Below are 27,740 nucleotides of genomic sequence, written 5' to 3' on the forward strand. Positions count from 1 at the left end.
CAAACTGTCACATAAACAGACCTTTCAGTAATAAAATTTATTATTTAAATAAGTTCAAATCACTTTTACAATTATGGCTTAAATATCAAAAAAAAAAGGAATGTTGAGGTTCATTCTTACAAACATTATAAGCAGGTAAAAATATTTGTATCCAAAGAGTCATTTGAGATCTTCTGCAAGTTACAGACATACAAAAAATAAAAACCTGCCACATTTAAAGTTCATTAATTTACACTTCATGACACTTAACATTTCATTTCTATTTAAAAAAAAATAAAATTATTGCAGTAAATTGACCGTTCTACACAGATCTGTCCAAATCCTCAGAAACAGTCCATGGGGCTTCTCCTTTGCCAGCGGGGGCCAAGGAGAGGTTTCCTAGCTCTGCACATCTGCAATTTCACTGCCAGTTGGAGCAGGACGCAAGGTGATTGCGGTAACCGCACAGACCGCTCGCAGCACAGCGCTTACTGCGTGTGCTGGTTCCCGTTGTTGAAATCAGGCTCTAGCCCCAGTTAGTGCAGGGGAAATTAAGTCATCCTGCTGGACGTGTGTCCTGAAACAATGTTCTTGTGTCTGGGAGCTATGGAAAATATAGAGCCTGCGATCCAGCAAATACCCTGTGCACCGTGCTGCCAGTTGTTTCCTACCGGAATTAGCAAGGTGGGTTGTTTTGGTTTTTGTTCATTTTTTTTTTAAAAGTATTTTAAGAATATTTGCTTGAATATAGAATTAATTCAAAAGTAAATTAAAAGCTCTGTATGCAAATGAAACCAGACCACTTTGAACTTTTTTTCTATGCTAATTTCTATGATTCCTTCTATTCATGAGCATAAGGACAAGAACATGATATTCAGCTAAACCTAACAGTCTACAAAAAGTTTGATTAATTGCACTTTCTGCTAGCCCTGACTATTACAGCTACATGACCAACTCTACAGGTACCTGCTCACAGCACAAACAGCCAAAGCATCTGGGCCGGCTGTTACTGCTGCTTGGGTGATTTACAGGAGCATTTTCTAAACACCAGTTACAAAATACATCTTCAGAGAAAAAAAAATAAAATAAATCTATGTATTGTCTTGCAACACAGAGGTGACTAAACAAAACATTTCAGTCTAGGCTTTACCCTCCAAGGTGTAGCAGTAAACCATTTTTTTTTTCTCCTGGTGAGAGCAAAGGGAAGTTTTCATTTCATTTTCATTTCATTTCATTTTCATTTCATTTTCATTTTCTTGGTCTATACAAATACATGGCCAAACCCCACACAAGAGCATTGGACTAAGCTACTACACTTGGAGAGTCTCCTCATTTGTGTTAGATGTAATGAAATAACCAGCAGAAATAACAGGGGAGAGACTCTTCAGTTACATCAGATAACAACAACAAGGCCCACTGGTTCTAAAGCGACCAAGATGAATTTGTTAGAATGATACTGGCACCAAACAGTTCCAGCATCTTTTGCAACTCTCCAAATCATCTTTGAGATAGACGAATGCATTTCAGTAGCTGACAAAGTTGTTCCTATACAAGCTTATTTTGGAATTGCAATATTTGCAAAATCAGGCTGGCGTGGAATCATTAAGATCCAGGGTGGAATGACTTTGAGGAATGGGACTTCACATCTTACCAATTTTTATCAAGCATCTTTAGAACCAGCAGGAGTTACTTCCTTACGACTTTTGTCCCTGGTGCAATTGGCAGCCACAGGTCAGTTATTATGCTTCAGGAATACAACAGCAAGCCTGGGTGGTCTCTAATGTACAGATCAAACCCATAGAATGGGGAAGTGCAGGAAGGTAGTTTAAAACAAGGAAGAGAGGAACGGAATTGCTCCGTAAGTTCTTGAGTCAAGTCTGACAGAGTCAGAGCATGAGAAGTAACACAGTGCCAAGTAAGGACTGCCAGACACAAAGCTTTCTTATTGCACATTCCTTCACACTGGGAAGAGCCACGCAGTGCTTTCAATTGCAATCACAGGACAAAATTCATCCCTGCCATCGTGCTGTGAAGTCATGGGGACCCTTCGCATACGTCAGGACAATTTGAGTCCCAGCACAATATATACGTGGTGCAAAAACACTGTGATTGCATCTTGGCTCCATCCCATGTGAACATCCAGAGACAACCAAGCATGTGGTCTCAGGGAGAGCTGAGGCAGGCACTTCATACATTCAGAACTGAAATGAAGTAAAGACATTCTCCTTCAAAACTAACGTGCTTCAAAAGCAGCTCCATGATTCAGTAGAGAGCACCACTTCACCACTATATATCCATATCAGCCATAAGTTACTGTGCAAAATCGACCTTCTCTAGGAAAATTACAACTTCCAGTTCACAGCAGTTTGGCTACTTAAAATAAAAAAATACATCATACACATATATGTTGTGATACATTTACCAAGTTTCCATCACTGCTCTTAAAAACTCAGGCCATAGACTGTGAAACAAATTCACAGATTTAGAAGTTAATAAATTAGAAGCAGCTTTAAAAAATAGAGAGTAGGAAAGGGGGGGGGGACTTTTACAGGAGGAGATTTCAAATAAAACTCAGAACGGTTTAAAATACGTTTAAAAATTCCAACATTTCCTGGTAGGAGCAGTCCTTGGTTTTCGTTAACTTTATACAGGTGAGGACAACCTCCTTTGTACAAAGAATAAGTAAAATCTATTTACAAAATCACCTTGGCCTTGGCTCTGTGGTATTTACAAGCTCAGAGAACAGCATTTTGGCTAGACAGCATAGTACATGGTTCTCTTTTTGCTTTCTTTCTTCGCTTAAAAACAAAAACAAACAAAATATTGTTTTTCTGCTTTGAAGAAAAAAAAAGAAAAAAAAAGAAGCCTTAAAAATTCCCTGGCCTTCATTTTACAATGAATGATACTACTCAGAAGCTTTGGTCCCATATGGCAAATCACAGTTGGCTGTGCAGATCTGCCGCGTGCAGTTATTCCACCTGCAATGAATGGGCCGTGTATTTGGTCCCCAAAGCACAGCTGCACTGACAGATAGGATGGTGGCTCCACTGAGCATCTTTCATCTAAAAAAATATCATCAATAAAGTCACATGCCCACCTACCCACTTCCAAATGCTTTTTGGTTTGCTAGAGATGAAAATTCCTGTCCAACGTTGCAGTAATATAAAAAGAAAGACACCGAAGCTCATACTGAGGCTGAGCTGTCAACGTGCAGGGGAAGATGCTGGCTCTCCCAGTGCATTTGGCTCAATGGTTCATGTTCAAATAATGGAAAGATTTGCGTCCTTCCCAAGGCACACGTAGCACGGTTTTGGTGGAGACGGACGAGTGTATTAAGACAAAACCCATCTTCATCGGCGGGAGGCTGAAGTCTTCCTGACAGCAATCTCCTGGGCTGTGGTATAGCAGTTATGCTGCATGTAATGCTGAAGCAGTCTCCTCCACAAAGGGTTGCACTCCAGGAGGTACCGGTTCCCTGTTGGCACAGGGGCGGGAGGCAGCAGGTTAGCGGCTAGAAGAGGCTCATATGACACCATCACAGACCGGTCAGAGACACTTTGGCCTAATATTTCTAGCCTGATGTTGCTGGGTAACTTGCAGGGATGTTCTGTTCAGCCAGAGCTCTGTGAAACCACAGCTCCCTTTTCAGTGCTGCCACATTAGTGAGCAGCTTTCCTATACATCACAGCCTACATCTGCACAAGTAGCAGGAAACTGAGAAGCAAAATTCTGCCAGGAGAGAGCTCTAGGATGCAAGTGATGGCAACAACATGGTCCAAACTAAAGAGAGAATATACATGCTGCGCATGACCCACACACGCTCTCTGCTTTGTGCAGATTGCCCAGATAGCCCCAGTTTCAAAATCACAGTCTAAAGGGCAGAAGAATAAAGCAAGCCCATCGGTTGTACTAGCGCAGACCCCCATCCCTTTCTGCAAAGCACCCCGTTCTCCTGCAGGCCGGCGCACGCTCCCAGCTTACCCACCTATAATGCAGAGTCCTTCCTGAGCTCGGGTGATGCCGACATTGACCTGGTTTGGGTCGGTAACGAACCCCAGGTACTTCTTCTGCCAGCTCTTCGTGGGCTTCCTGTCAATCTCAGATCGAGGGCAGGAGCGTACAGTCGACAGGATCACGTACCTCCATTCGCTTCCTAGAAAGCACGAACGACCACACTGTTTAGAAGGAAGCATCTGGCCACCCCATAAGACAATCATTTCTCTACAGCAAGACCCACAAAACCGTCAGCCACAGTCTGGGTTTCTCCAGCTTTGGAGGCCATCCAATTCCCAGCTGTTGCTTGCTACGGAGCACTTGCTAGGGCAGTTCTTTGACACCCCCTTCAGGCATCCTCCACATGAACCCTTCCCATCTTCATCAGCCTCACCCTGCCTGGGCACTCCGCAGGGTCTATCGTAATCCCAAATCACTCTGAATCCCGGCCCAGGGATGCTTCCCACAGGGCCGAAACGACCCCGCTGTAAGATTTGTCTCTGAGAAGTTGCTTTGGGCCTCAGGAGAGAAAAGGAGCGACCCGGCCTCCGAGCCTCACCTTGGCTCTTCATGATGGTGCAGACGGTCACGCCGCGGACGCCCTCTTTCAGGAGGCGCTTGTTGATCTCGGACACCTGGGCGTTGTAGGGGCTCAGGATGGCGATGCTCTCCGGCAGGACGGTGCCATCTAGTGTCAGCTGCTTCGCCGTCCTCACCTGGGGAGAACGGGGTCCTGCTCACCTGGGAAGGCGGCCGGAGGCAGCGGGCCTCCAGGAGGCTGTCCCACGGGCAGCGATGGTGCCTGGCCGTGCCTGCTCTTGGGTCACGGTCCCACACAACTGCCTCCAGCCAGGAGCAGCACGGCCAGCACGCCGTAGACCCGAAGAGAAACTGCACCCCGCTGATCTCCGTCCCGTCTCACCGCTCAATGTAACCTTCCTTCCACAGTCCCCGTATTCCCCCCGACGCAACATCCTCCCTTCTGCGTCTCCAGCAGTTCCCCAGCACCCTGCTCACCGCCTGCTCCACTTCTTCTGGGTTAGCTTTGGAGTTCTCGTTTCCTTCCTCGGTAGAAATCATGAGGCTCTGCTCCTTCCCCTCTACGTGCCCGAAGATGATCGGGCAGCAGTGGTTGTCTTTGTGGTAGAAAACGCTGCGTTTGTGTTGAAGCTGGGGGCATGTTTTCAGCCGATGTTCATAAAACTCCTGGGATGGGAACTCACAGATGTTTTTGTGCTGGCAGGAAAAAAAAAAAAAAGAAGGAGAAGCTGAGATGAACAAATTAAAACAAAGAACAACAAAGAAATTCTCGACCAGCAGCATCATTTTAGGCAGGTTTCATCTGTGATGCCAACGTGCTAGAGCTGGCGCTGGGCGAGTACCTTACTTGTTACTAGGAAGGGAAGTGGGGAATATGTTTCCCGGTGGCTCGAGACAGACCCCGACAGCAACATTTTCTGTTACTGAAAAAAGACAGTCAACCTGAGGAAAAGCTCACCATGCGGTACTGCGTATCCAGCATCCACGCCTGTTTCTGGTAGCGCTCAAAAAGCGATGTCTCCATGCCAAGAGACTTGCAGAAGTCGTTGTTGACTACAGGCCGCAGCTGTTTGTGATCCCCAAGCAAAACAACCTGGAACAAAGAACGGACACCTCAGCTGGGAGGGTGGTGAAGGCCATCAGCTCTGTGTAAGGCTATTTGTATTCAGACATCTCTTGCTATTTATTTATGTTAGAGTTACAGCAACCTCGATCAGGGACTGTGCTGGGTGTTATATAACGATCCTGACCCAGATACCGCAGAGCCTAGTTCCCATCTGGCAGGAGAAAGTTGTCACATAGCAAGTCTGCTCCATGCTTCTTGTCACACTGACACTTTGTACCCAGGCCAGCACGTATTTTGGTGGCAGCGATGCCCACTCTGCAATGAAGCACCAAAACCACATCCACACCACGTATTTTCCCCTACAGAAAGCCAAGTGCAAGTTCAGAGGAGACCTTATGGGTGTAACTGAAGACAGGGAGCTGAGCTGATCCAGAGAAGCAGCAAGTAGATGCAATAGTTCTCCACTGTAACTTTCAGGTCTTAATGAGTCTGCTTTAAGCGACACAGATAACGTAGCTCACGTGCCTGCTGAGCATACTCATGTACTTTATGTACCTCTTTGTGCCTCAAGATTTTAATTATAGCTAGCAGAGTTGCACATCAGAGGAAAAGACTGCCCCAAGGCTGAAACACTGGTATGCCACCACAGATACTACCAAGAACAACCGTAAAAACTGGTCAAACTTGGAAGAGCACTGTGGTAAGAGGTGGAAGGTGTGTAGAGACTCAAGAGCTCTGAGCAGCCGTCCTAGAGACAGTTCTTTGGAAGGGACTTACCTTCTCGGCATGCGGATGGCTGACCAAGGGGATGAGGGTCTCGGGCTCTGTGGACATGGCACACTCGTCGATGAGTATCTGCTTGACGTTGAGGTTCTCCAGGGAGTTGGCAGACGCGGCAGAGCACGTACACAGGATGACATCGTGGCGCTTCAGTTCGTATGTACGAGCTTCTGTCAAGATGTGTTTGTACCTGATGGTCAATGCAGAAGATACCAGGTGATGTACAGGAGAAACATCTCCAGGTTCCCAAGCAGGAACCAGGCAGAGTCTATACTTTCCTAAATGCTTCTGGCTCTACTTTCCTCCCCAGAAAGAGCTCGTGTTCCCTGAAAAGGGCTTGGGACAGACAGCAGGAAATGCATTTTGTTCTGAATTCAACAGGGCAGAGGCTCAGGGTGTAGGACGCAAGTGTCGCAGACATACTGTGACGTTCGGACCAGGAGGCCTACAGCACTGAGCAGAAGTGATGCTGAGGCTCTGCACTGTAGCACTAACCCTGAGCTAATCACTTTTTATTATCATTCTAAATGCACAGCTTATTCACCTTTTTTAATGTTTTCACCTGTTCTCAGTTTGCATGAGCCAGGACAAAATTGCTGACTTTCACAGAGCTCTACCAGCTTGCATCAGCTGAGGCCTCGAAACTACAGCCCAAACCTCTTCTCACAGGGAAAGAGCTTTCTGCACTGTGATACTTCAGGTGGTGGTGGCACATGGCCAGACTCAGACATCTCTCACCAAGGTCTCTTTCTACTCACTTCTTTACTTCGGCTTCTGTTATCTCCTCTCTTTCCTTCACTCGAGTGTCAAAGTTACAGATAAACTGCCAGAAAGGGTTGGGTCGCCTTCGGATTCGATGATGCAGGATTATCTTGCTGAATAAAGAGACAATACATAAATATCTCCCCCACAGAGACCCAAGCAATTTCTTCTCCAGTGCAGCACACCACACGTCTACATGGAGAAACCACATCAGCTAAAGAAGTCAAAGCCAGACTTCTCCATCTTTATAGACCTGACACTTAGTTCACCCTTGAGGACACAAAATATAGCAACCGCCTGTTAACAGCTGCAAGCAGGAATGACGTCTGAGACGTTTAGGGCTGTTCAAAAAAAAAAAGAGAGATGAAAAATCTAGGATGTTTTCAATCACCGGGGTTTCTCGATTAGGTGCTATGTTAGACTATAAACCCTTAGTTGAAAAAAAAAATATAAGTACAAAGCAGGTCATTAGTGCTGCTCTGCAGCAGTGTAGTGGAATCCACGTTTGCTCTGGCTTGTTCAGCTTTATGGGCGCAGCAAGCACCACGCCCCAGCACTCGCACAGCCCGGGTGGCCATGTCGTCCTACCTGAGCTCAGGCTTTGGTTTTGCGTCCCGCAAGGCTTTGCGGGAGAGGTGCCGGTTGCTCCCTGGGTACGGGTATTCCAGCGTCTCTATGGCCTCCCCATAAACCCTCAGTGGTTTCAGGTCCTTCATCTTCAGCAGCATCTCTGGGGAAGGAGAACAAGCCTGCTCAGGCAGCGCCAGGTGATGCTGAGAAACCCGGTGGCTTGCGCGGTGCCCGGCGTTCGCCATGCAGAGCCCCTTCCTTCTCCCCACCCGTCGCTCATCAACCCCATCGTCACTGGTCCTCACCCTGCAGTGAGGAGTCTTCTGTGAGGACCAGACCCCACTTTCTGCCTCTCCTGTCTCCTAGCCTCCTGCTCACAGCCCTTCCCTTCCGCCGGTATGAGATACTTCAAGGGCTTAGAGCAGATAATTACCAGCAACAACATCAACGGACTTGTTGGATGGGCCACAGTACAAGATGCACTTTCTCTTTTCAGGCTCGTCTTCATCAGAGGAAGGCAATTGCTCATTCTTGCTGGTCTCCTCATTCAGCTTATGGAACCAGTAGACAATGTGAGTTCCAACAACGGTTTTCCCTGTACCTAGAGAGGCAAGAATGCTGCTCAGAACGCTTTAACCAGGACACCCTTGCTCTAGATCAGTATCCAAATGACCAGCCATGAAAAAATTCAAGGACCAAGGGGACTGCCCTGAACAGCCCTAGGCGCTGCCAACCTGTGCGACCTTCGCCTGTCTCACTGTGGGCCCCACGGAAAGTGACAGACAAGGTCCCAACGCCAAGGTGCACGTGTACACGTGCTGTCCCCACTGCCCTACCTGGTGGGCCTTGGATGAGCGTGAAGGATTTTTTTAAAGCATTTAGAATAGCCTGTCTCTGACTCTCGTTGAGCTTCCTCTGGCTGCCAGGGAGATCAAAGGATTTTTGCTGCAGGATTTTGGACTTTGTCACTGCTACAGCAAAGAGACAAGAGAACAAGTTTAGAGAAGGTTACCAAAGAGAGCACACAAGCAATTCAACAGGAGGTACCAAGTGACTGCGGCAACTACCAAGCAATTACAGCCCAGAGACAAGACCACCCAAACATAACCCTTGTCCTGTGCCAAGAGGCTCTGCCCCTGAGGCTTCTCTGCAAGTCCTGGGGATAAAACCTGGGCTGCACCCGCTCCAGCAGGACAGCCTGTACCAACGCCACCTGCACACCACCGGGCTAGCAGCTCTTCCCTCCCCTTGGCAGGGAAACCTCCTGCTTCGGCGGCAGAATCCCCATGGAAGGGGCCCACAGAGGCTGCCAGGTCACCTGCCTGGCCAGAAGCACGTAGTCAAAGGTGAATATTTGCACCTACCTTTTTTTGGAGGTTCGTGGCCTAAAGCGATGCTTTTAGCAAGTTCGGAGGCATGCTGGAGTCTCCGAATTGCATTTTCTTTCCGTCTGTCAGACAAGGAAAAATAAAGGGTGAATGAAGTGTAGCATAAAGTAGCAAAGACAGTAACACAGCTTTGTACAACTGTCTCGTTTATTCTTTCTCCTTTGGTGTTGCATTAACTCCTTTCACAAAGAACTTAAAAAAATTTGCATTCAAGTCCTATTCTGCTCTTTGTGCCTCTCTGAAGAGCTGAGCCTGCAAAGATGTTGAGAGCAAGGAGCACAACTTCCGTCCCAACTCGATTTTATTACCTCCCAACTCCATTTTATTGGATTAGCATTTCATTTTTTCCTAAAATTTACAACAAACAAGGAAGCACATTCTGCCCTGGAAAAACTACAGCAGTCACGGATGCGATTTGCAGTCTGCACTGCGAACAGAGAAGGGCAAACGGGACATCAGCTGTGCTTTGGTAAGTGCAGGTCATGCTTCACAGCAACACAGGAGGATGACTGGAACATCAGGGAGCACATGTTTGCTCAACAAACCCTGATCCAGTGCTTCACGCTGCCTTTTATGACACATATTGCAGCAATTCAGGAACGTAAGAAACAGATGTCCAGTGAAACCTCACCATGGCACCTTCCTCTACCTCCCCAGCCCCATCCTCGAGGTCCACCAGCAAGAAACCACCTGGAGGACAGGTGGGAGAAATGACACCACCCCCAACAAACGGCAACGGCCCAAGGGCACAGCCGGAGCTGAGCAACGACAGATTTTGGGGCAAAGCAAAGCCTGTCTGGGTCTAGCAGGGGGTCCCTCAGGAAGCCATTACGCTGCACTGGTAGGCTAACTAGAGCATGAGCACGAAGCACACTTACATGTCTGGCAGCATCTTGGGTATGAGCTCCACTGTGAAGCTGGCAGAAGGCTGTGAGATTTCCACGGGGATGTTCTCCATAGACATATAGTTGATGTAAAAATTCAAAGTCTGCTGACTACTCCTGTCTGACTTCTGGTCGTCGCTGAACTCCTCGGTGATCCCATGAGCCACCCAGGTGTATGTGTCTGGATCGACCACAAGTTTGTTTTCTGATTTGTCCTTGTTATTCAAAGACAGGTTCTGGAGGCCATGGCTAAGGCATTCCTCGTTGCTTTCAAGGCTCCTAACCTTCAGCCCACTTAGGCGAATGCACAGGTAACAGTGGTTAAACTCCACCTCAATGGAGCACTCCTCCAAAAAGCTTTTCTTTAGGCAGAAAGTCCCTTGCAGCTGCCCTTTGCTCGTCCTCTGCTTTGCCCAGGTGATTTTGACATCGTGGAGGACAATAGAGTCATTCTCAGCCACTGCACACGAAGCAGACTCCATGGCGCTCATCGGCATCCACACCTTGCTATACTCCGCCGCGTGCTTGTACTTGTCTTTGGACGGCAGGGTGGCGTACGCAGAGAAGCAGTCGATAGGCTTTTCCGTGTGCTGCAGACAGACGTCGAAACCTGGCGTCACGCACCACAGCTGCACGAAGGGCACCAGGAAGCCCCGGGAGACGTCCGTGGTGAGCTGGAACTGCAGCGTGTCGCCGGCGCTCAGCTCCAGGGTGATCTCCACATAGTGCAAGCACTCGCTCTTCCTTACCCAGCCCACCTGCCGCTTGTAGAGCTCCTTGCTCTTCTGCAGCAAAGCGGCCAGGCTCTCAAAATTCTCACTTCTGATGGCCGCGAGCATGTCCTGCCATATCTGGGTCTGGAAGAGGGTGATGCTGTGGTCGTGGAGAGCTCCTGCCTTCAGTCTGTGTTCCTTCATCATCTCCACAGAATACATCCTCCTCTTCCACGTCAGCCTAACGCTCTTCTGCTTCTGGATGAACATGGGCTGCTCTATCAGCTGAAGGGCCCTGTAATTAATTACCTGTGGATCTGGAAGACTCTCTCTACTCAGTGGAAACAGGGCTTTAAAGTACCTCTCCATCCCTTCGATATCCACCACGAAGGCGATCTTCTGCAGGACTTGGCTCTTCAGCTGGGTGGCCAACTGCATGGAGCGGGCTCTCTTCTCGTAAATCACCACCTTGGAATTCTTCTTGTTGAAGTCATGACAGAGAAACTCGATGTCATCGGAAGAATAGATGATGGGCTTCTTGCGGAGCACAGAATGAAGGTGCCGCTGCACCACGACATCCATGTACCGGCGGATGGGAGAGGAAGCCCAGGTGTACGAGTCAACGTGCAGGGAGTAGTGGCCCACTTTCGACAGGACAGTGGAGTTGGAGCGACTGAAATAGGAGCGGCTGAGCAGTCTCCTGAACTCCAGGACCACAGGGGCCAGCTTCGGGTGGATGTCATCAGTAACGATAAGGTCTAGCATCTTATGGAGATCACAGAGATGTGCAGCTGACTGTAAATGCTCCCAGATGGGGGCCAGGAGGCTGAACTCCACATTTTTAGGGGACTCTTGATTAGGAGACACATCTCCCAGGTGGTGTGAGAGATGGAGGGACAAAGGGATGATATGGCTGTACTTGTCTTTCATGGCTAAAAGCTGCTGAGGGCTTGGCTCGCTCTGACACCGGAGAGGAGTGACATTTCTGGTGTTCTCCTGGTTGGTGAGGAACTCAGCCACGAAACTATTGAACATGATCATCAACTCCTCTATCATCTGATGGGACCCCCTGTTACCTGGGGAGCTTTCCTCATCCAGCTGGTCATAGAAGCAATCCTCCTGCAGCCGAAACTTTCGGTGGATCCTGGAGAAGTGATAAGCCACAGCTATGCAGTCCTCCAGGGTATCGAAACAAAGGGCGTCCCCGCCTCCCTTGTAGTAGTTCTGAATGCAGAGCTCTGCCTCGCTGTAGGTCAGCTGCCTGTCTGACTGGACCACAGAGAGGGTGAAGATTCCCTTTATCACCATGTCAGTCTCCTTTTCTATGGTGACGAACAAGGAGATCGCACGGCGCTCTTTCTGTGGCAGGAGGCTGCAGATGTCTTCACTAATGCGGGGTGGGAACATGCACACGGGCTCCTGCTCAGGGGGGTAGTAGGTGACACCACGCCTCTTTGCTTCCAGGTCCAAGGCGCTGCCTTTGGGAATGATGCCAGCCACATCCGCGATGTGGATCCCAATCTCGTAGTGACGCCCAAGATCCCTGACGCTGACAGCATCGTCCAAATCCTTGGCACCTTCAGGGTCAACAGTGAAGGTTGGGTAACTCTGACAGTCCCTCAGATTCTCCTTGGTGAGGTTTGGTTTGCTGGAGGTGTATTTGGCAAGCTCCCTGGTAACAGCAGCTGGGTATTTCCTCTCTAAGGCATACTCCAAGTTGAGGATCTTTAAGCTTTCTTCCAAAGTCAAGGCCACACGCAAAATCTCAGTTATTATCCCCAAAGGGTAGTAAAAACCGTCCCGCCAGGAGATAACCTGGACACAGAAGATTTGGCATCTCCTTGTGTCCTGGCTGATCTTCTCGCAGCTGACCACCCTGTACTTCCCATTAACAAGCCTGCGGATGGGAATGACGTTGGGTTTCTCTTTCAGGCCTGGGACAAATATTTTGGTGACAGTGGGATCGATGGGTATCATCACCCGGGGGTCAAACTCGTCCATCATGCAGATGAAGGTCCGTTCCCTCTCCGCACGCTTCAGGATGCCCACCACCTTCCCCTGTGGGCGGAGGCCGCTGCTGTCATCCGTGCTGTTCTTCAGGATTTCCACGAGCACTTCGTCGCCGGTAAAGGCCGTCCCGCAGTGAACCCTGCCTTTGATCTGAATGTTCATGGCAGGAGAGTCATTGAGGGTGATGGCAGAAGCCCTGTCAAACCTTTCTTTGACCAGCTCGCACCTCTTGTACATTTTGGGGTGCATACGCAGATATTCCTGCATCACCTGAGAGGAGAAGCTGACGTATTCCTGCCTGTCTTCCCACCGGTTTGAAGTCTCAGGCTTCACATTCAGCAGCCCTTCTTCGGACACCGTCACCAGCATGTTCTTGCTCTCGTCTAAGAGCTCCTGGAGGATGGGATCGTCGGGATTCAGGCTGTCGGCCTCAGAGCTCCAGGAATCCGAGTCGCTGTCCTCGTCGTTCCGCTGCGGGCTCCTCCTTCTCCAGCTCTCCTTGTCACACGCGGCCTGCTTGATCTGCGCCATCGTCAGGTTCTCCGGGGAGGCGCTCCCCTTCTCGATGCACTCCTGGATGAAGCGCTTCCACACCTTGCTGCACTGGCCGTGGGAGCACAAGGCCACTGCATCCCCCACCGCAATGACCTGCGACTGGGCCCTGGTCATGATGGTGTTGAGCACTCGGGCTTCGTTGAAGAACTCGAGGTTGTGGGAGGCCGAGATGCGCAGGCTCTCGCTGGTGTGGACGGTGCTGATGATGATGACCCGGAACTCCCGCCCTGCACCGGAGGGGACAAGGCACAAGTCACTCGTGGGAACGCTCTCGGGGATCGCGACGGCCTCCAGGCACGAGCTGGGACGGACGCCGCCAGTCACCGCCACCCACATACCGGGGAGGGAAGGGCAGTGGGGAGACAGGAGAACGGCAGGGCACAGAAACAGCGAGTGCCCACCGAGCAGCCCCGCGGGCCTGGCGGGGACGAGGACAGTGACCCTTCACAAGTGTCCCTCTACCCTCAAGGACAGCGCTGCCGGCTGATGGCACAGCAAATAACAAACAGCGAGAGGCACCCTGGTGATTTCAGAGCTGGGAAGAGACTGTAAAGAAAGGGTGTGGAGAGCAGAAACACACCCCAGGGGTCGGTTAATTCTCACCACGAGGAGTCCCAGCTGTACAGTAAAAAAAATAATAATATTAAAAACATGGATGAGTCATAAGCTAAGTCCTGGAGAACAAAAACAGCCCTATCCCTCTCTCATCAGCCAGGGCAGCGGACTCCTCCTTCAGCAAACTGCTCTGCAGTTTTTGCTGCAGTGGGTACCCACAGGGCACGTTACGTTCAATTCCCTTCTACTCCTGGCCTCCCCTGCTGGTACGTGGGGCTTCCTTCACACAATTCACACGTGCTGACGTCTCCAAGATTGCACTTCCAGGGTCTCCACCCTCCCACCAAGCAACATCCGTATGTTTGGAACGACTTGACAGTTGGGTGCAGATTTAATTCAGTGCGAAATCGTATTCATGAAGGCAAGGGTGAACTCCAAGAATTACCAACCAGACGGGGATGGCAATCAGCCAGAGGATTTCCAGGCGCTCCCTCCTACTCAGCGCCATGTGGGCCGCACGGGGAAGAGCAGGGAGCTCTGCCTGAAAGCACCCCGGGCACTCTCCCAGAGAGGTATTTTGCCGTGAGACCACCCTGGGTATCTTGCAGGGAAATGCATGTATGGGCACTCACTGAGTGAGCTTTAGAGAGCCTGGGTATCTGGCGTAAGAGATGCACACAAATGCTGTACAGCAGGCACAGCGAGGAAACGCAAACCACCCTGCCCGCCAGCCATGGGTAAGTGCCCATAAAAACCACTTGCTACATCAGCTCAGCCCTGGGCATTTTAGCAAGGAGGACAATGTTAAGATGTTCTTCTGACCACCCAGCGTCTCTTCTCCCTGCCCATTACCCAGGGGCAGTAGCTGCGATCAACTCTCCTGTCCACAGATGTGACTGGAAGAGTCCTCCCTAGCGCGCAGGAGACCTCAAAACACAACCACGCATTACTAATTATTGTGAAGGACACGAACCTGGCAAGTTTTCATAGTTTTCCACCACCACTTCTGGTAGCTGCTTCTTCCTCAGCTCTTGCCGTATTGCAGAAACCTGGTAAGGAAGAAAGAGGCCTAACTGAGCGCAGTTTCAGCTCAGGAATGCCCCCCCCAACTTCAAGGTCCCTCACCCTTCTCAGCTGCCAGTTCCCCAACAAAGTTACTCAACAGCAATCTCACGTCCTGGGCTGACTCCAGTCAGTGCTCCCACTCTGCCCTACAGTTATCCAGCTTAGAGGAAGCTGAAAGACATCTTTGACTAAAGCACCCCACCGCGAGGCATCTCTGGTGCAGCCACCCACTGCATACTGCTTTACACAGAGAGCACCTCGAGAAAAAAACGGTGGCATGCAAGACCCCAGGTTCCTCCTCTTTGCTAACACAAGAGATGGGTTTATCGTAAACAGAGCCCAGCATTTATTAGGAAGGGTTTAGGGAGTAGTCAGCAGTGCACACACACCCCTCCAGCTAGGGAAGGCGTGGTTCTCCTACATACCTGTACGCCGTGGGAGACCACGCAGATCCTCCTCAGATCTCGGACACCCCACTCGTCTGGCCACCTCTGAAAAATCTCCTCCACTTTCTCAATCACTTGTATTATCTCGGAAGCATTGTGCCACGAAATCAAGGACATATCCCTTTCAGCCACACCAGGCACATGGCAGAACATGAGCGGGTGGATTTCGGGGTGGGGGGGGATGTTCCCACTGGCATGGATAGCATTGCCTTTGCCAACGTAGAAGTGCTTGGAGACGAACTCAATTATGCCTGCGGTAGAACGATAATTCTCATTGAAGATGATCCTGCTCTTCTTGGCCACTTCATGCTTCTCTTTCTGGTAAAACTGAAAGAGTCGGTTCAAGAGGGTGTGATCTGCGGACTGCCCCTCCCCAACACAGAACAGCTTTGGGGTTATCTGCATGTGGTCCCCAGCGAGGACGATCCGGGTCTCGAGAGTGGCATACGAGAGTGGAATCAAAGCTTCACACTCCAGCATCTGAGCGGCCTCGTCGATCATGATGTGGGTGAAGTAACCTGGGGCGACCTTCAGGTTCTTGGATAACATGGAGGTGGTAATAATGATGCGGTGCCTGTTGATCTCTGTCTGCGTGGGGTGCCGGAAGGAGCGCTGGTCTTCAGAGAGGCAGCAGTACATCTGAGTGGTGGGGTCGGTCAGGCTGACGGGACGGTCAGTGGATATAATCCTCAAGGGAACAGCCCACGGATGCCCGTCGGTCACGTAGTTGTGGAAATACTCCCGGATGTAGATGTCAGCAGCGCTGGAGTGGAACAAAGGTGGAAACTATCAAGGGACTGTAAGTGGTGCTCCCAGTGCTGTGGCCATTATCCCAGTCTTCTCTTATCATCCACCCACCAGCAGCCAAACCCTCCCCAAGTTGTGGCTGACAACACACCCTTCACAAGAGATAATCATGTACGTGCAGAGAAGACGGTGTTTACTCAGCCACCAAGTCCAAGCATATTTTGAGAATATGGTTTAAAGTATGATTTGATACTCGAGACCGGGGCATCAATCCATGCTCGTATGGAGAAATCATTTTAAATGCAACGTGCCCAGCTAAATCTGTGGCCCTGCTTCTCCCTGGAACCAAATCACACAGCCGTGAGCTGGCACACCTCTCCTCTGCTGACCTCCCGGCATCCCCAGCCCAAGCGGATGATGCAAGATCTGCACAAAAGTAGCTTCAGTGTGAGCAGGCAGCCTGAAACAGGCTAAGATTAGAAGTCATACATTTATTATACATTGCAAACTACGGCAGTAACAGCCTGCAGGATTGGACGTGGACACTTCTCAGCATAACTGCGCTAATTTTAACAAGCTTGGCCTGGATTCTCTCGAGGCAGACTCAACAGCAGTCAGACCAGATCTGCATTTCCCTTTCCCCAAACTCCCCATGGAAAAGTCAAAACAATGACATATGCATAGAGCCTTCAAGGGCTCCACTCCATTTCTTCCAGTACACGTTCAAGGCTAGAAAGAAATAACGCTCTCTCCATCCCCACTTTATAACGGAGCAGGAATATGCTACCTCTTCTGCCAACACTTCCACCCGTGCCAGGCTTCTTCCTAACAGGAGTGCCAGAGCAGTTTAAGACATATTAAACGCAAATGAATTATTTATTTAAACAAGTAATTGAAACGCATACTCAAAAAAGGCCAGCTCAGCTCCCTCTCGTGGACTCTGGCTCCCTCTCATCACACGAGGCAAGCACTGGCCCAGTGCAGGAGCCTGGCCCACGACTCCGGCTGCCTTTTCCCTCGTCCCCTGCTAACCTGTTGGTGTGGGTGCAGATCAGCACCCGCGCGTTGGGCTGCCTGATGATCTCCAGGGTGGCCATGGCCAACGTGAACGTCTTCCCCGTGCCGAAAGGCCCGTAGATGAGAAGAGGTGGGACCTGCCGGCTGCTGGTTACCTGGCCAGTGATGAAGGAGATGGCCAGTTTCTGTTTGCTGTTCCCTTCCTGTGGTTGTCTGAGGCAGTAGGGGATAGTGCAACTGGCAACATCAGGTAGGACCAGCCTCTCATCCAACAGGCGGTCGACAGCCTGATGCCACTGCCGGAACAGCAGCTGGTCAATTTGGAACTGGATCTCCACGTTGAGGGAGGTATTTGGCTTCAAGTTCAGCTCTGAGCAGCATCTGTTTGGTATCTGTAGCCAGATAGTGTTCTCTGTGGTGGCTTTATTCTCCACGCCAACCTCGTAAACCCGATTGTCTACAGGTGGGTCAAGTGCCAGGAAAGCGGTGGGCACGGACCTGTTCAGCAGATACCCCTCATCTGTGTCCGGCGAGAGGTTATACGGGGTAGGCACTTTAGCAAACAGCTCACCAGGCGGGGCAAACTTCATCCCCATGGAGAGGCTTTCGATCATGTTGCTCAGCGAGATGCGGACCCGCAGGTTGAGTCTGAAAGGAGGAAAGACCCGAATTAACACAGAGAACCAACTCGTCAGTTCATCAGCACCTGCCCTCCCCTCCGCAAAGGGGGGATCGTCACCTACACCCAGAGGGGCTGCTGGCCACCTGAGCACAGGGACAGGAACCGTGCTTCGAGCCGATCCACAGCCACGCGACATGACACAGCCCTTCCCCTCGTAACACTGCCCAGCAAGCCCTCTTGCTTTCCATTTTTTTTTGGAGGGTTTCACAGGAGCCCGAGGACCCAACCCAGAAAAGACAGAGACTTCACCAGCAGCATGGCCCCAAGGACGGGGCTAGCAATGGGTGCACGGTCCACAGCTAGGAGGAACCCGTTTGCATCCACACCGGGCGCTTACTTGGCAATCAGAGCCTGTTCGGCTTCTTCCTCGCAGAAGAGGAAGCTGTGCATCCTCTCGCGGTAGTTGAGCCGGGTGATGGCAGCGTTCACACTGCCCTCGCGCCGGTAGTCCAGCGAGAGCGCCGCAGGCTTGTATTTGGCCAGCAGATCCATGTCCTCACTGGTCCTCGGCACGCTGGGAACGATGATCCGGTTGCCTCGGTCCCACCGCATGAAGTTGACGGCGCGGCCGTCCTCCCTGCTGGTGGTGGCGGGGACGTGCTGGGGGGCCTCCCGCCGGCCCACCTTCACCTTGATCTTCTGCAGGAGGACGGGGCGGCTGCCGAAGTCGAACACCACCCACTGCTCGAAGACGCCCAGCGTGCAGCACTCCATGGAGACCTCCACCAGCGCCACGGGCGGCGAGGTGGGCAGCGTGGCCACGTGCTCCCCGCGGAGGTAGTGGAGGCCCCGTGACAGCCCGTTCCCCGAGAGGTAGAAGGTGGCCCCTGGATCCCGCTTCAGCAGCGCCACGTGCTGCAGGGGCATCTGCCAGGTGAGGAGACACGGTGAGGGCGACCCAAGGCATGAGCCCAAGGTGCTCCCGGCAGCGTTTCCTACCGAAAGCTGCTGCAGGAGCTGAGTGCCACCCTGGACCCAGTGTTCCTGAAATTCTCCTGAAAGGAGCTTATTCCTCGTGCAACCCCACAGCAATTTCTTTAAGCTTTTAAGAACCTCAGGTCGCAGTTTTATAGAGTGTCTGCTGTAAGCTTGGCAGAGGGGAATTAGACCTGGCCTCCTGCTCCCAATGCCCACACAAAATTCTGGGCAGGAACGTGACTGAAGGTCGTTATTTGTGATGATAAGCAGGAGGTGCTGAGAGCAGCCAGGTGCACACCAGCCCCGCTGCATGAGACAAGGCAGCAGACACGGTGGCTGCACCCCCACACGGCCACTGCCAAATACCAGACACGTGTCCCCTCTTGGACACCCCCAGATCCCTGTCCTGGAGCCAAGAGCATCCTGCAGGGGCGGGCAGGCTCTCAGCCTCCCATTACACAGAGGTGGGCTTACCTGGGAGTGGACCCTGAACTTCCACTGGTATTTCAACCGCTTGTCCTCCGACTGCACATGCAGGGGCTGCTGACACACAACCGTAACGCCCTCGACGTACTCAGACATCTGCAGGAGAGGCACAAGAAGGGGGGGGATGAAGGCAATAACTCAGGGACAGGCTCCAGAGCCCACCACGTTGCCATCTCCATCCTTTGCCATTCTGCTACCTGCACCCCAGGCAGGACCATCCATAAATCCTCAGCTCAGCCCCCAGCGTTGCTGCTCAGTGTTCCCATGCAGCACCCTTGGGAAATAAAATGTCCCGGGGCAGAGCAGCACGGTCGGGTACCTGGAGCAAGCTCCTGGTGCTCCGGCTATCTCAAAAGGGGAGAAGAAGCAGGGATGCTACAACGGTTGGACTTGATCCTAGAGGTCTTTTCCAACCTGAATGATTTTATGATCCCTTTCTGCATCTCGCCCACCTCTGGCGATGAGACTGTTGGAAGCCGTGGGCTCCCTTCCCAAGCTCAGAAAACACACCAGGATACCACAAACTAACGCTCCCACCCTGCCGCCCACGACTTACAATCAACACCTCGTTGGAGCACTTCTGATACTCAGCGATGAGCCGGTCCTGGTAGGACAAAAGCCCTTCCTTCATGGCCTGCTTCTTTTTCTTGACGGCAACCTTCACCCTCTGGATCCACTCCTGCAGCTCCTCGGTGGAGTGCGCCTTGGTGCAGCTGCTCCCCATTTCGCACACCTCCGCTCTGTCGGGAGAGAGGCGTCCCAGGTGCCGCCCGCGCCTGGTGCCCGCGGCCGCCCTGCCCTGGTGCCAGCGCGGCACCTTACCTGCTGCACAGCGTGAAGGCGCTCAGCCCGAGCGGCGGCGCGCGGTGGACCCACTGGACGGAGGTGTCGACCGAGAGCATCTGCACGTGCTCGGCGGAGGAGCAGTGGTCCTCGAAGCTCTCCTGCGAGCTGAAGGTCACCAGGCAGACCCGGCAGTAGAAGTGCACCGGCGCGGGCGCCGCCGGCTTGCCGTTCTCGGCGCACAGCCCCGCTGCCGGCAGCAGGTCGGAGCGAAGCAGGCCCTGCTCCCTCTCGGCCTGCCAGATGGCCATCTCTACGTCGCTGTGCGCGTACTGGCACCGCTGTATGCTGTGCCGGCAGGGCTGCCCCTTGGAGACGAAGCAGCAGTAGCTGAGGGTCGGCATGAACTCGGGGCAGGGGCGGATGGCGATGTACTGCTTCTTCAGCCGGCTGTCGGACACCACGTGCACCAGCAGCGGGTCCCAGCTGTGGTGGGACTCGCAGAGCCGCGCCTGGCCGCCTGCCGAGATGCGCTGCGGGCAGCCGAAGAAGCAGCGCTTGCAGATCTCCTGGAACTGCCCCCCAAACTCGCTCAGGATCTCGCCGGCGGCTGTGGCCGTGGCGGGGGGGTGAGCGGCGGAGCAGCCCCCCAGCTGCGCCTGCAGCACCGCCGCCTTCAGCTGCCGCCGCTCCAGCTGCTGCTCCCTCTCGAAGTTCCACACCATGGCCTCCTCCGGGCTCCAGGCGAACGTGCACTGGTTCCCGTGCTTGCTGCAGCCCAAGCCCACCACGTAGTACCTGCAGACGGCGTAGCGGGCTGGGTTGGGGAAGCCCGGCCGCCTCGACACCTTCCTCCATGCTGTGCTGCGCCGGCTTCGGCAGCGGGCCAGGAGGATCTCGTACATGCACTTGTGCTCCACCTGCCGCAGCTGGTAGGTGATCTCGTCCTCCTTCACGCTGCACTTGGAGCACACCAGGAGCAGCTCCACATGCCGCTGGAGGGTGCCCAGCGGCACCGTGGGGCCGTTTGCTGTGGGCATCGTCAGCGGTGGCCGTGCAGAGTGAGGTGACCCCAGGGAAGTTTCTAAAGAGCGGTGCGGGGCGGAGGAGGTGCCATGGAGCCGCTGTGTCCTAGCTCGCTACGTACCTGCCGGCCATCGGTGCGAGTTCCCTGAGCCTGACAAAGAAACAAGCAACGAGTGACTTAGCAGGGAGCATTAGCTGGCCTCTTTGCTGCACGCGTTCTCCGACACCAAAACAAAGCCTCCTGCGACTAGCCAGGAGCCTCAGCCTGCAGCGAAACTCAGCCGGAGCCATGCTTGTCCTCAGCACCCAAGCACTTGGGGTCTGCTCCCGACGTGCTCAGCAGCTGAGTGGGTCCCGGAGGACCACGTCCTGTAAGGGGACGCTGCCGAGCTGTGGGGCACCAGGAGGCTGAGCACAATCCTCAGCGTGCTGCGGGCTGCAGACCTTCGTCCTGTCCTGCCCAGGGCAGGGGAGCCACCTGTGGCAGAGGCTGTCCAAGAGGGTGGATGGCACAGTACAGCACGGCACGGCAGGGCTCGGCTTGAGAAGGGTCCCTGCAGCGGCCACTGACCTCCCAGAGCAGAGCCCAGCGATCCGACTTCCTCTTCCCGCTCCCAGCACCTCCCCCATCTCCGCTCGCTCCCGCCAGCTTTCTCTTTCTTTTCGCCTGCTCTCTCCCCCCTGGGTCGTGCTGGGGCACGGCAGGGCAGCCCCACCACCGTGCCGAGCGGCAGAACCCCCGGCCTAGCCCCCAGCCCACCTCCCCGTGGCGCATGAGATTAATTGGGATTAATCAACACAGCAACCGCCCTCCTTCCTCCCCGGCTCCAGCAGCCAAGGCCAGGAGCTGGGCACGCTGGAGCAGGGAGCCCGCCGGCATCTCGTCCCGTAAACATCCGGCTCGGAGCGCTCCGGCTCCAGATGTGGGGACGGTGACTCACTGCTCCGAGCCATCCCCGTGCCATGGGTGAGAGCATCCGTGAGCAGTTTCCTGGGTAACCAGGGGCAGGGAGCATCCCTGGAAATGCTGCTGCGGGGTTTTGGGGTGTGTGCAGGCGCTGGGGCTGGCTGGGTTGCGACGCTCGGGGCGCAGGGAGCACGCCGCGGGCAGGGTGTGCTGCCGAGCAGAGCCACCAGCATCATGCTGAGCGTCTGCCTCGGGCTCCCGACCCGCAGCCACAAAGGAGCAGGGGGAGAACGGTATTTACGGCCGAGGTCCGACAAACTGCAAAGCAGGGCTCAAACTTTGCGCTGCTTCTGCTTAAATCCTTTTCACTGAGATTTCTTTGCCCCCCTGTGGGTGAAGGGGACGTGGGACGCCGAGGCGCAGCCGGCTGGGTGCTGGCGCTGCCGCTCGGGCTGGGACCGCAGGCAGCAAAACACCAAGCAGGGACGGCAGCGGCCGGAGCATCACCGTGCACCAGCAGGGAGCAAGCGGCATCGCATCCCCATGCCAGCAGGAATAAATCACCTCCTCCTACCTCTCCGCCACGCATCGGGCTGGGCACACACTTGGCGGATACACACGAGCACTGTTTATCTCCCCAGGTCTGGCAGCAAGCCTGGCTCCATGCACCGCTGCCACTTGCTGCTTCCCTAAGCTGCGAAGCTCCACAGCAGAGACCCCCCTGGCAGCACCGGCTGTGTCCCCCCACGGACTGGTTCGCTGTGTCATGCCACCAGTTCCCTGTACCGGGAGCTAAATCCCTCCCAGCTCATCGTTGCCGGGTTGTTTCAAAGCCTTTACCGACAGCGCTCCGTGCAGGCTGGGAGCCCCCACCTAGAAGGCTGTGGGAGCTTACAGCAGGACCCACAGCGTGGCCCTGCCCCGGCTCTGCCTGGCCTCATCTCCGCACCAAACCTGCAGAGTCCGTAAGGAGCACACGGGACCTGCTCACACAGCACCACCTGTGCACTGCGTCCTGCGGATACCCAGTCCCCAAGACTGAAGGGTTCAAGAGCTCTTTCTTCGCTCTGGTTTCTGCCACAGAAAGGTTGAGGCCACAGCAGAAGTTTTGGTGCCGCCTGACTGCTGAGGGACGCAGAGGAAATGTTTCACACTGAAATGAAATAAGCTGGGAAACAATAAACATACAGGAGAGCACCTATAAGCAATAAAGGGGCAGGAGGCTGAGTGGGGCAGCTGTGTGTCCTGCCCAGGGGCACAAAGCGATGCTGAACCCCAATAAGACAGCGAGGGCAGCGCTGCCACGGGGCTGCAGGTGCTGAGCCAACCGCTGCGGGCTCCGCTCACTGCAGGAACTTTGCAGAGGGTCTGGCGAGCACGGGAGCTGGCAGCCAGCAGGGCAAGGGGCGGACAGAGGCAGCGGCAGCAGCAGCAGCAGCGAGCGGGTCCACGGGGCCAGGCTTCCACTGCTGCACTGCCAGACGAAAGCCCCACAACGGGACCCAGGAGCGCCGCGCTCACGGCAGCCCCGTGCCGTGGTCAGAAAGCTTCAGCTCCTGTGAAGCCGGCGGTCAGGAGCACAGTCCTGAGCCTGTCGGGATCAGGGCTAACATCCGTGGCTTTTGGCACACTTTGGTTTCCCTCTGATAGCAGTTTCACCTTCCTTCCTCTGGAAGCCTCTTCCTTAGAGCAAGTCCTCTGGGGAGAAGCGCTCACGTCCAGGCTTTGTGCAACATCTGGCATGGAGGAGACTCAGTCACGGGCAGGCGAGAACTCCCAAAGAGCTCAGTAACACAAAATCGAGGGGCTGAAACCCGATCGCTGGCACTCGGCTCGGTCAGGGCAGCGCAGGAGGAGCTGAGCCCAGCAGAGAGCAGGATGAGGTCCTGCAGCGCTGCAACAACTCCGACACCGACCCGCTCCGTGAAGCGGTTTAGGAACTACTAATAAAGAGCGCACGGGGCAGCCGGGGTGTTACTGGAATTCATGCCAAAGGCAGGACATCCCAGCTTAAAAAAGCCACGAGGGAGTATTCTGGCTTTAAAGGGTCAATTCTGCTGCTGTTTGTTTTTTTTTTTTAAGAAAGCGTTTGATTTTCAGCAAGCTCTCGGAACAAGCTCCCTGTCCGGGTCTGTAAGTAGGAGGGAAGAGGAAAGGGAAGCGCATCCCCCTCTTAAAGTCTCCGTGGATCACCAGCATTAAAGCCAATTTAAAGCTTTTTCATCTCCACAACCACCTTACAGCAGAACAGGGAGGAGAAAAGAAAAAAACAGCAACAGGAGCTTTTGAAATCTAAACACAGGTGGAGGAGAGATGTGTGGCACAAGGAAGTTCAAGGAAGCTGCCCCACAAACCAGCCTTCCTACTGACAATAAAGCTCTGATGTCAACAGGGCAAAATCCACGTGGCCTCGAGGATGGTGGCAGCTGATCAGGAGGAACATATACCTGCGAGCCACAGACCTCAATTTGCAAGTCAGATTTTGTATTTTTTCCACACACCCCTTCTTCGCATGAGCCCTGAAAAGCACAAACTGGGGTTTAAAGCCACTTGCGACCCGCTGACGGGCGAAACGAGCCACTCGTGTTGCGTGGACTGGTACACACCTGCTCTGGGGCCCGGCTCCACCGGGAGCATCTGCCTCTCTCCCAATTCCTTGCACCCTCGGCTCCACGAGCACCCTCTGCCCGGCACTGGTCTGACCTCTGAAAACCAAAGCGAAGCACGCCTCGCTAACAGCATTTCCTCGAGCTGGGGCTCACTGCGCCTGAGCATCATCTCCCTCGCAGGGCTGTGCTGACGCGCGGGGTAATCACATTTCCCTGGGCATGGCGAGCAGAAGCGCGGCCGCCTGCGTGGCTGCAGCGGAGGAAGGCTCAGCGTACCCGCGGCGCTGGTCCTGCTCGCACCCGGAGCCCGCCGCGCTGCAGAGGAGCTTGGGGAGGAGGGCGGCTTTTTTGTCAGATCTCGCCTCAATTAATTATTGACAGGAAATTAGGCAACGCATCACACTGGCGTGAGCCAAGTGCCCCTCGGTCACAGCAAGCGCGGTGGGTCAGAGTGCCAGGACTGCCCCCTGCATCTTCCCACCGCCAGTGGCGTGCCCAGGGACGTGCGCGCCTCGGGGGACTCTGGTCCCGCACCCCGGTCATTCCGCCCCGGCCAAGCACCAGGTCTGGGCACCCCAGGACTTTGTCTTCTCACGGCTGCGGGTGCTCCGAGGAGCAGGGCGAGATTGGTGCAGCATCCCCGAGCACCCCACGAGTGGGTGGCACAGCCGGGCCGCCGGGAAGGGCTTGCACTGGTGCTGCCCCACGGGTGCTGCTCCGTGCCGCTCGCTCCCCCGCCGCCCCATCCACCTGCGGTTACCCTCGCAGCGACACCGGGGTGCCCCCGCCCCTGTATTTCCCTCCTGAGCAAAACCAACTTCTGTAGCTGCCAATCTCCTTTTCCCGGCCGCTTTCACCAAGCCAATTCTCTCCATATCCCAAAAAGCCGGCACGCTTCTCCCAGGCGTGCTGCTGCCAAGCGGCAGCGGGGAGCCCCCGGGGGTGTGCACAGCCCCCTCGCACGCCGGGACACGGCTGCACGGAGCCCGCGGGCACCTGCAGCCACAGCCACTGCGTTTGCCTTACCCAAACAGGAAAAAGTTCACCACGAGCCGCAGACCACATCCCCGGAGCTCAGAAGGGCCAGCGGAGAGGAGCCGGGGGCTGCTGCCGGGGGGGGTGGGGGGGGACGCAGCGCGCCCCTGGCAGCCCCGCTGCTCCCTGCCACCCGGCCAGGACTTTGCACCCCAAGAGCCGCACCTTGACCGCCAGCCCTTCCTCTCCCTCGGGGCTCCCGCACGGGCAGGGAGATGATGCTACGAGCTCGGGGAGCCGTCGGGGGGGGGGGGCGGGGGCTGCGCCCCCTGCATCGCCCCCCCCCGAGCACCCCCAGAGCACCCCAGGGCCCCCCCCGTGCCCGGCATCTCCCCAGCGCGCCCCCAGCCCCGCGCTGCGTGCCGGAGGGATCCCGCAGCACCCAGCGCACCCCGTGCCCCCCACTCCCCCCGGCACCCCCAGCACCCCGGGGCGCCCTCCAGCACCCCGGGGCGCCCCCCAGCACCCCGCAGCACCCCGGGGAGCCCCGCAGAGCCCCCGCTCCCCCCGGCCCAGCGTCGCTCTCACCGCTGCCGAGGCCGGGGAAGGTGGGGGGAGCCCGGGGCGGCCGCCCTGCGCTCGGGGCTCCCCGCCGCCGCCGGTGGTTTCGTTTCTGGGGCCTCCCCGCATTCAAAGAGGGGCCGGACTTCGCGGAAATTGCATCACGGCCGCCCCGCCCCGCCCCTCCCGCCGGCACCGGGGGGGAGCCGGCACCGGCACCGGCGCGGGGGGAGCCGGCGGCGCCCGGAGGCAGCGGGGCGCGGGGAACCGGCGGCACCGGGGGGGGGGATGCGCCGGCACCGGGGCTGGGCTGGGCTGGGTTGGGCTGGGCTGGGCTGCTGGCGTCGGCACCGGCACCGGGGGGGATGCACAAGCACCGGGGGGAGGATGCACAAGCACCGGGGGGGGATGCACCGGCACCGGGGGGGGATGCACAAGCACCGGGGGGGGATGCACAAGCACCGGGGGGGGATGCACAAGCACCGGGGGGGGATGCACCGGCACCGGGGGGGGATGCACAAGCACCGGGGGGGGGATGCACAAGCACCGGGGGGGGGATGCACCGGCACCGGGGGGGGGATGCACCGGCACCGGGGGGGTACCGCAAGGCGCTGCCCGCACGGGGCAGCGAACAGGAGGGGAGCGCCCGGCCCGGCCCCGCTCCCTCCGCACCCCCGGGAACCGGGCTGCTAGTGTGTCTGCGTGTCTGTCCGTCTGTGTGTCCCGGTCCCGGTCCCGGTCCCCGTCCCCCTGTCAAAGCCCCCGTCCCTCCTCCCGCACCCCGGGGGCTGCTCCCTGCCGCCAGCGCCCCCCCCCCCCCCCCCGGCTGCCCCGGCCGCTGCTCACCGGGGCCAGCAGCCGCTCCGCGCCCCGGCGGCTCCGGCAAACAGCGGGGGAAAGGCTGGGGTCGTGCAGGGGTGGCCCCGGTCCCCAGCCCGGCGAAGGCTGCCAGGAGGGAGCCCGACGGCCTCTGTTTTTAAAGGGCTTCCGGGAGGGGCAGGGCTCGCTCGTTTCCTTTCTGTTCATCATCAGGGCAGTTTCATTTTCCATTCCTTTCCCTGCCTGGAGAGGTGCAGCCAGCTACAGGAAGTTCAAACGCGAGCCAAAAAAGAAGCCACCCCCAGAAGCGAGCACGCTTGGAGCGCTCGGAGCTGAGCACGGGCGCGTTGGCTCCGTCTGATAACCCTGGGCAGCAAGAGCCCGTGCCGCTGCACAAGCACCATCACCTGGACCTCAGCACCCCTAGCGTGAGGGCTGCTCGGCCTCCCAGCCTTCCCCGTCCCAGCTTTGTCCCTTCCCAGCTCCCTCGCAGCTCGCCAAGCCGAGCCAAAGCAGTTCAGGACAGCCCCAACCCAGCTGGGGCAGCATCCTCCCGCTGCACCACTGGGTGCTGCCATCAGTCAACAGCAGCGTGCACGGGTAGCTGGCGAGCACAGCCTGCCCTGCTGGCCCTGCTGACACCCAAAAACCACCCAGACCCAATGGAAAGGCCAAGGAGGGTCCCCCAGGAGGCTGCCCCGGAGACAGGCAGCCCCCGGCCTCACCAGCCTGGACAAGAGGCTTCAGGGAGCACCGGCACGCGCAGCGGCTGTTGCACGCAGGACAACGTGGCCGAGCCCCAGCCTCGGCTTCCCCACCTAATAAAATGATCTCCATGCCACCATCCTGCAAGTTCTGGAAAGCAGCTGGGCAGAACTTGCATGCCCCGGATGCGAGGGGCTGC

At 55.3% G+C, this 27,740-nt stretch overlaps 1 protein-coding gene across 2 annotated transcripts; it reads right to left on the bottom strand.

Moving 5' to 3' along the window:
• Window positions 1-18: 18 nt before the first annotated feature.
• On the bottom strand, window positions 19-27,717 carry HELZ2 (helicase with zinc finger 2). 2 transcript variants are annotated; one of them, XM_066978113.1, is made up of 20 exons: window positions 26,864-27,717; window positions 19,979-21,116; window positions 19,713-19,896; window positions 19,145-19,252; window positions 18,090-18,619; window positions 17,086-17,718; window positions 15,286-16,069; window positions 14,769-14,844; window positions 9,957-13,467; window positions 9,055-9,140; window positions 8,527-8,661; window positions 8,124-8,291; window positions 7,709-7,850; window positions 7,117-7,233; window positions 6,356-6,548; window positions 5,471-5,605; window positions 4,990-5,208; window positions 4,532-4,688; window positions 3,965-4,132; window positions 19-3,454 (listed from the first exon to the last, which is right to left on the bottom strand). In XM_066978113.1, exons 2-20 carry the CDS (start codon window positions 20,977-20,979, stop codon window positions 3,330-3,332), a joined length of 8,472 nt encoding a protein of 2,823 aa, XP_066834214.1. In that variant the 5' UTR covers window positions 20,980-21,116; window positions 26,864-27,717; the 3' UTR covers window positions 19-3,329. The 2 variants fall into 2 exon arrangements, with proteins under 2 accessions (XP_066834214.1, XP_066834215.1); XM_066978114.1 differs by lacking the exon at window positions 26,864-27,717 and adding an exon at window positions 26,045-26,170.
• Window positions 27,718-27,740: the final 23 nt, after the last annotated feature.

The sequence above is a fragment of the Anser cygnoides genome, chromosome 16 (assembly GCF_040182565.1).
Source record: "Anser cygnoides isolate HZ-2024a breed goose chromosome 16, Taihu_goose_T2T_genome, whole genome shotgun sequence".
Classification (NCBI taxonomy): Eukaryota; Metazoa; Chordata; class Aves; order Anseriformes; family Anatidae; genus Anser; species Anser cygnoides.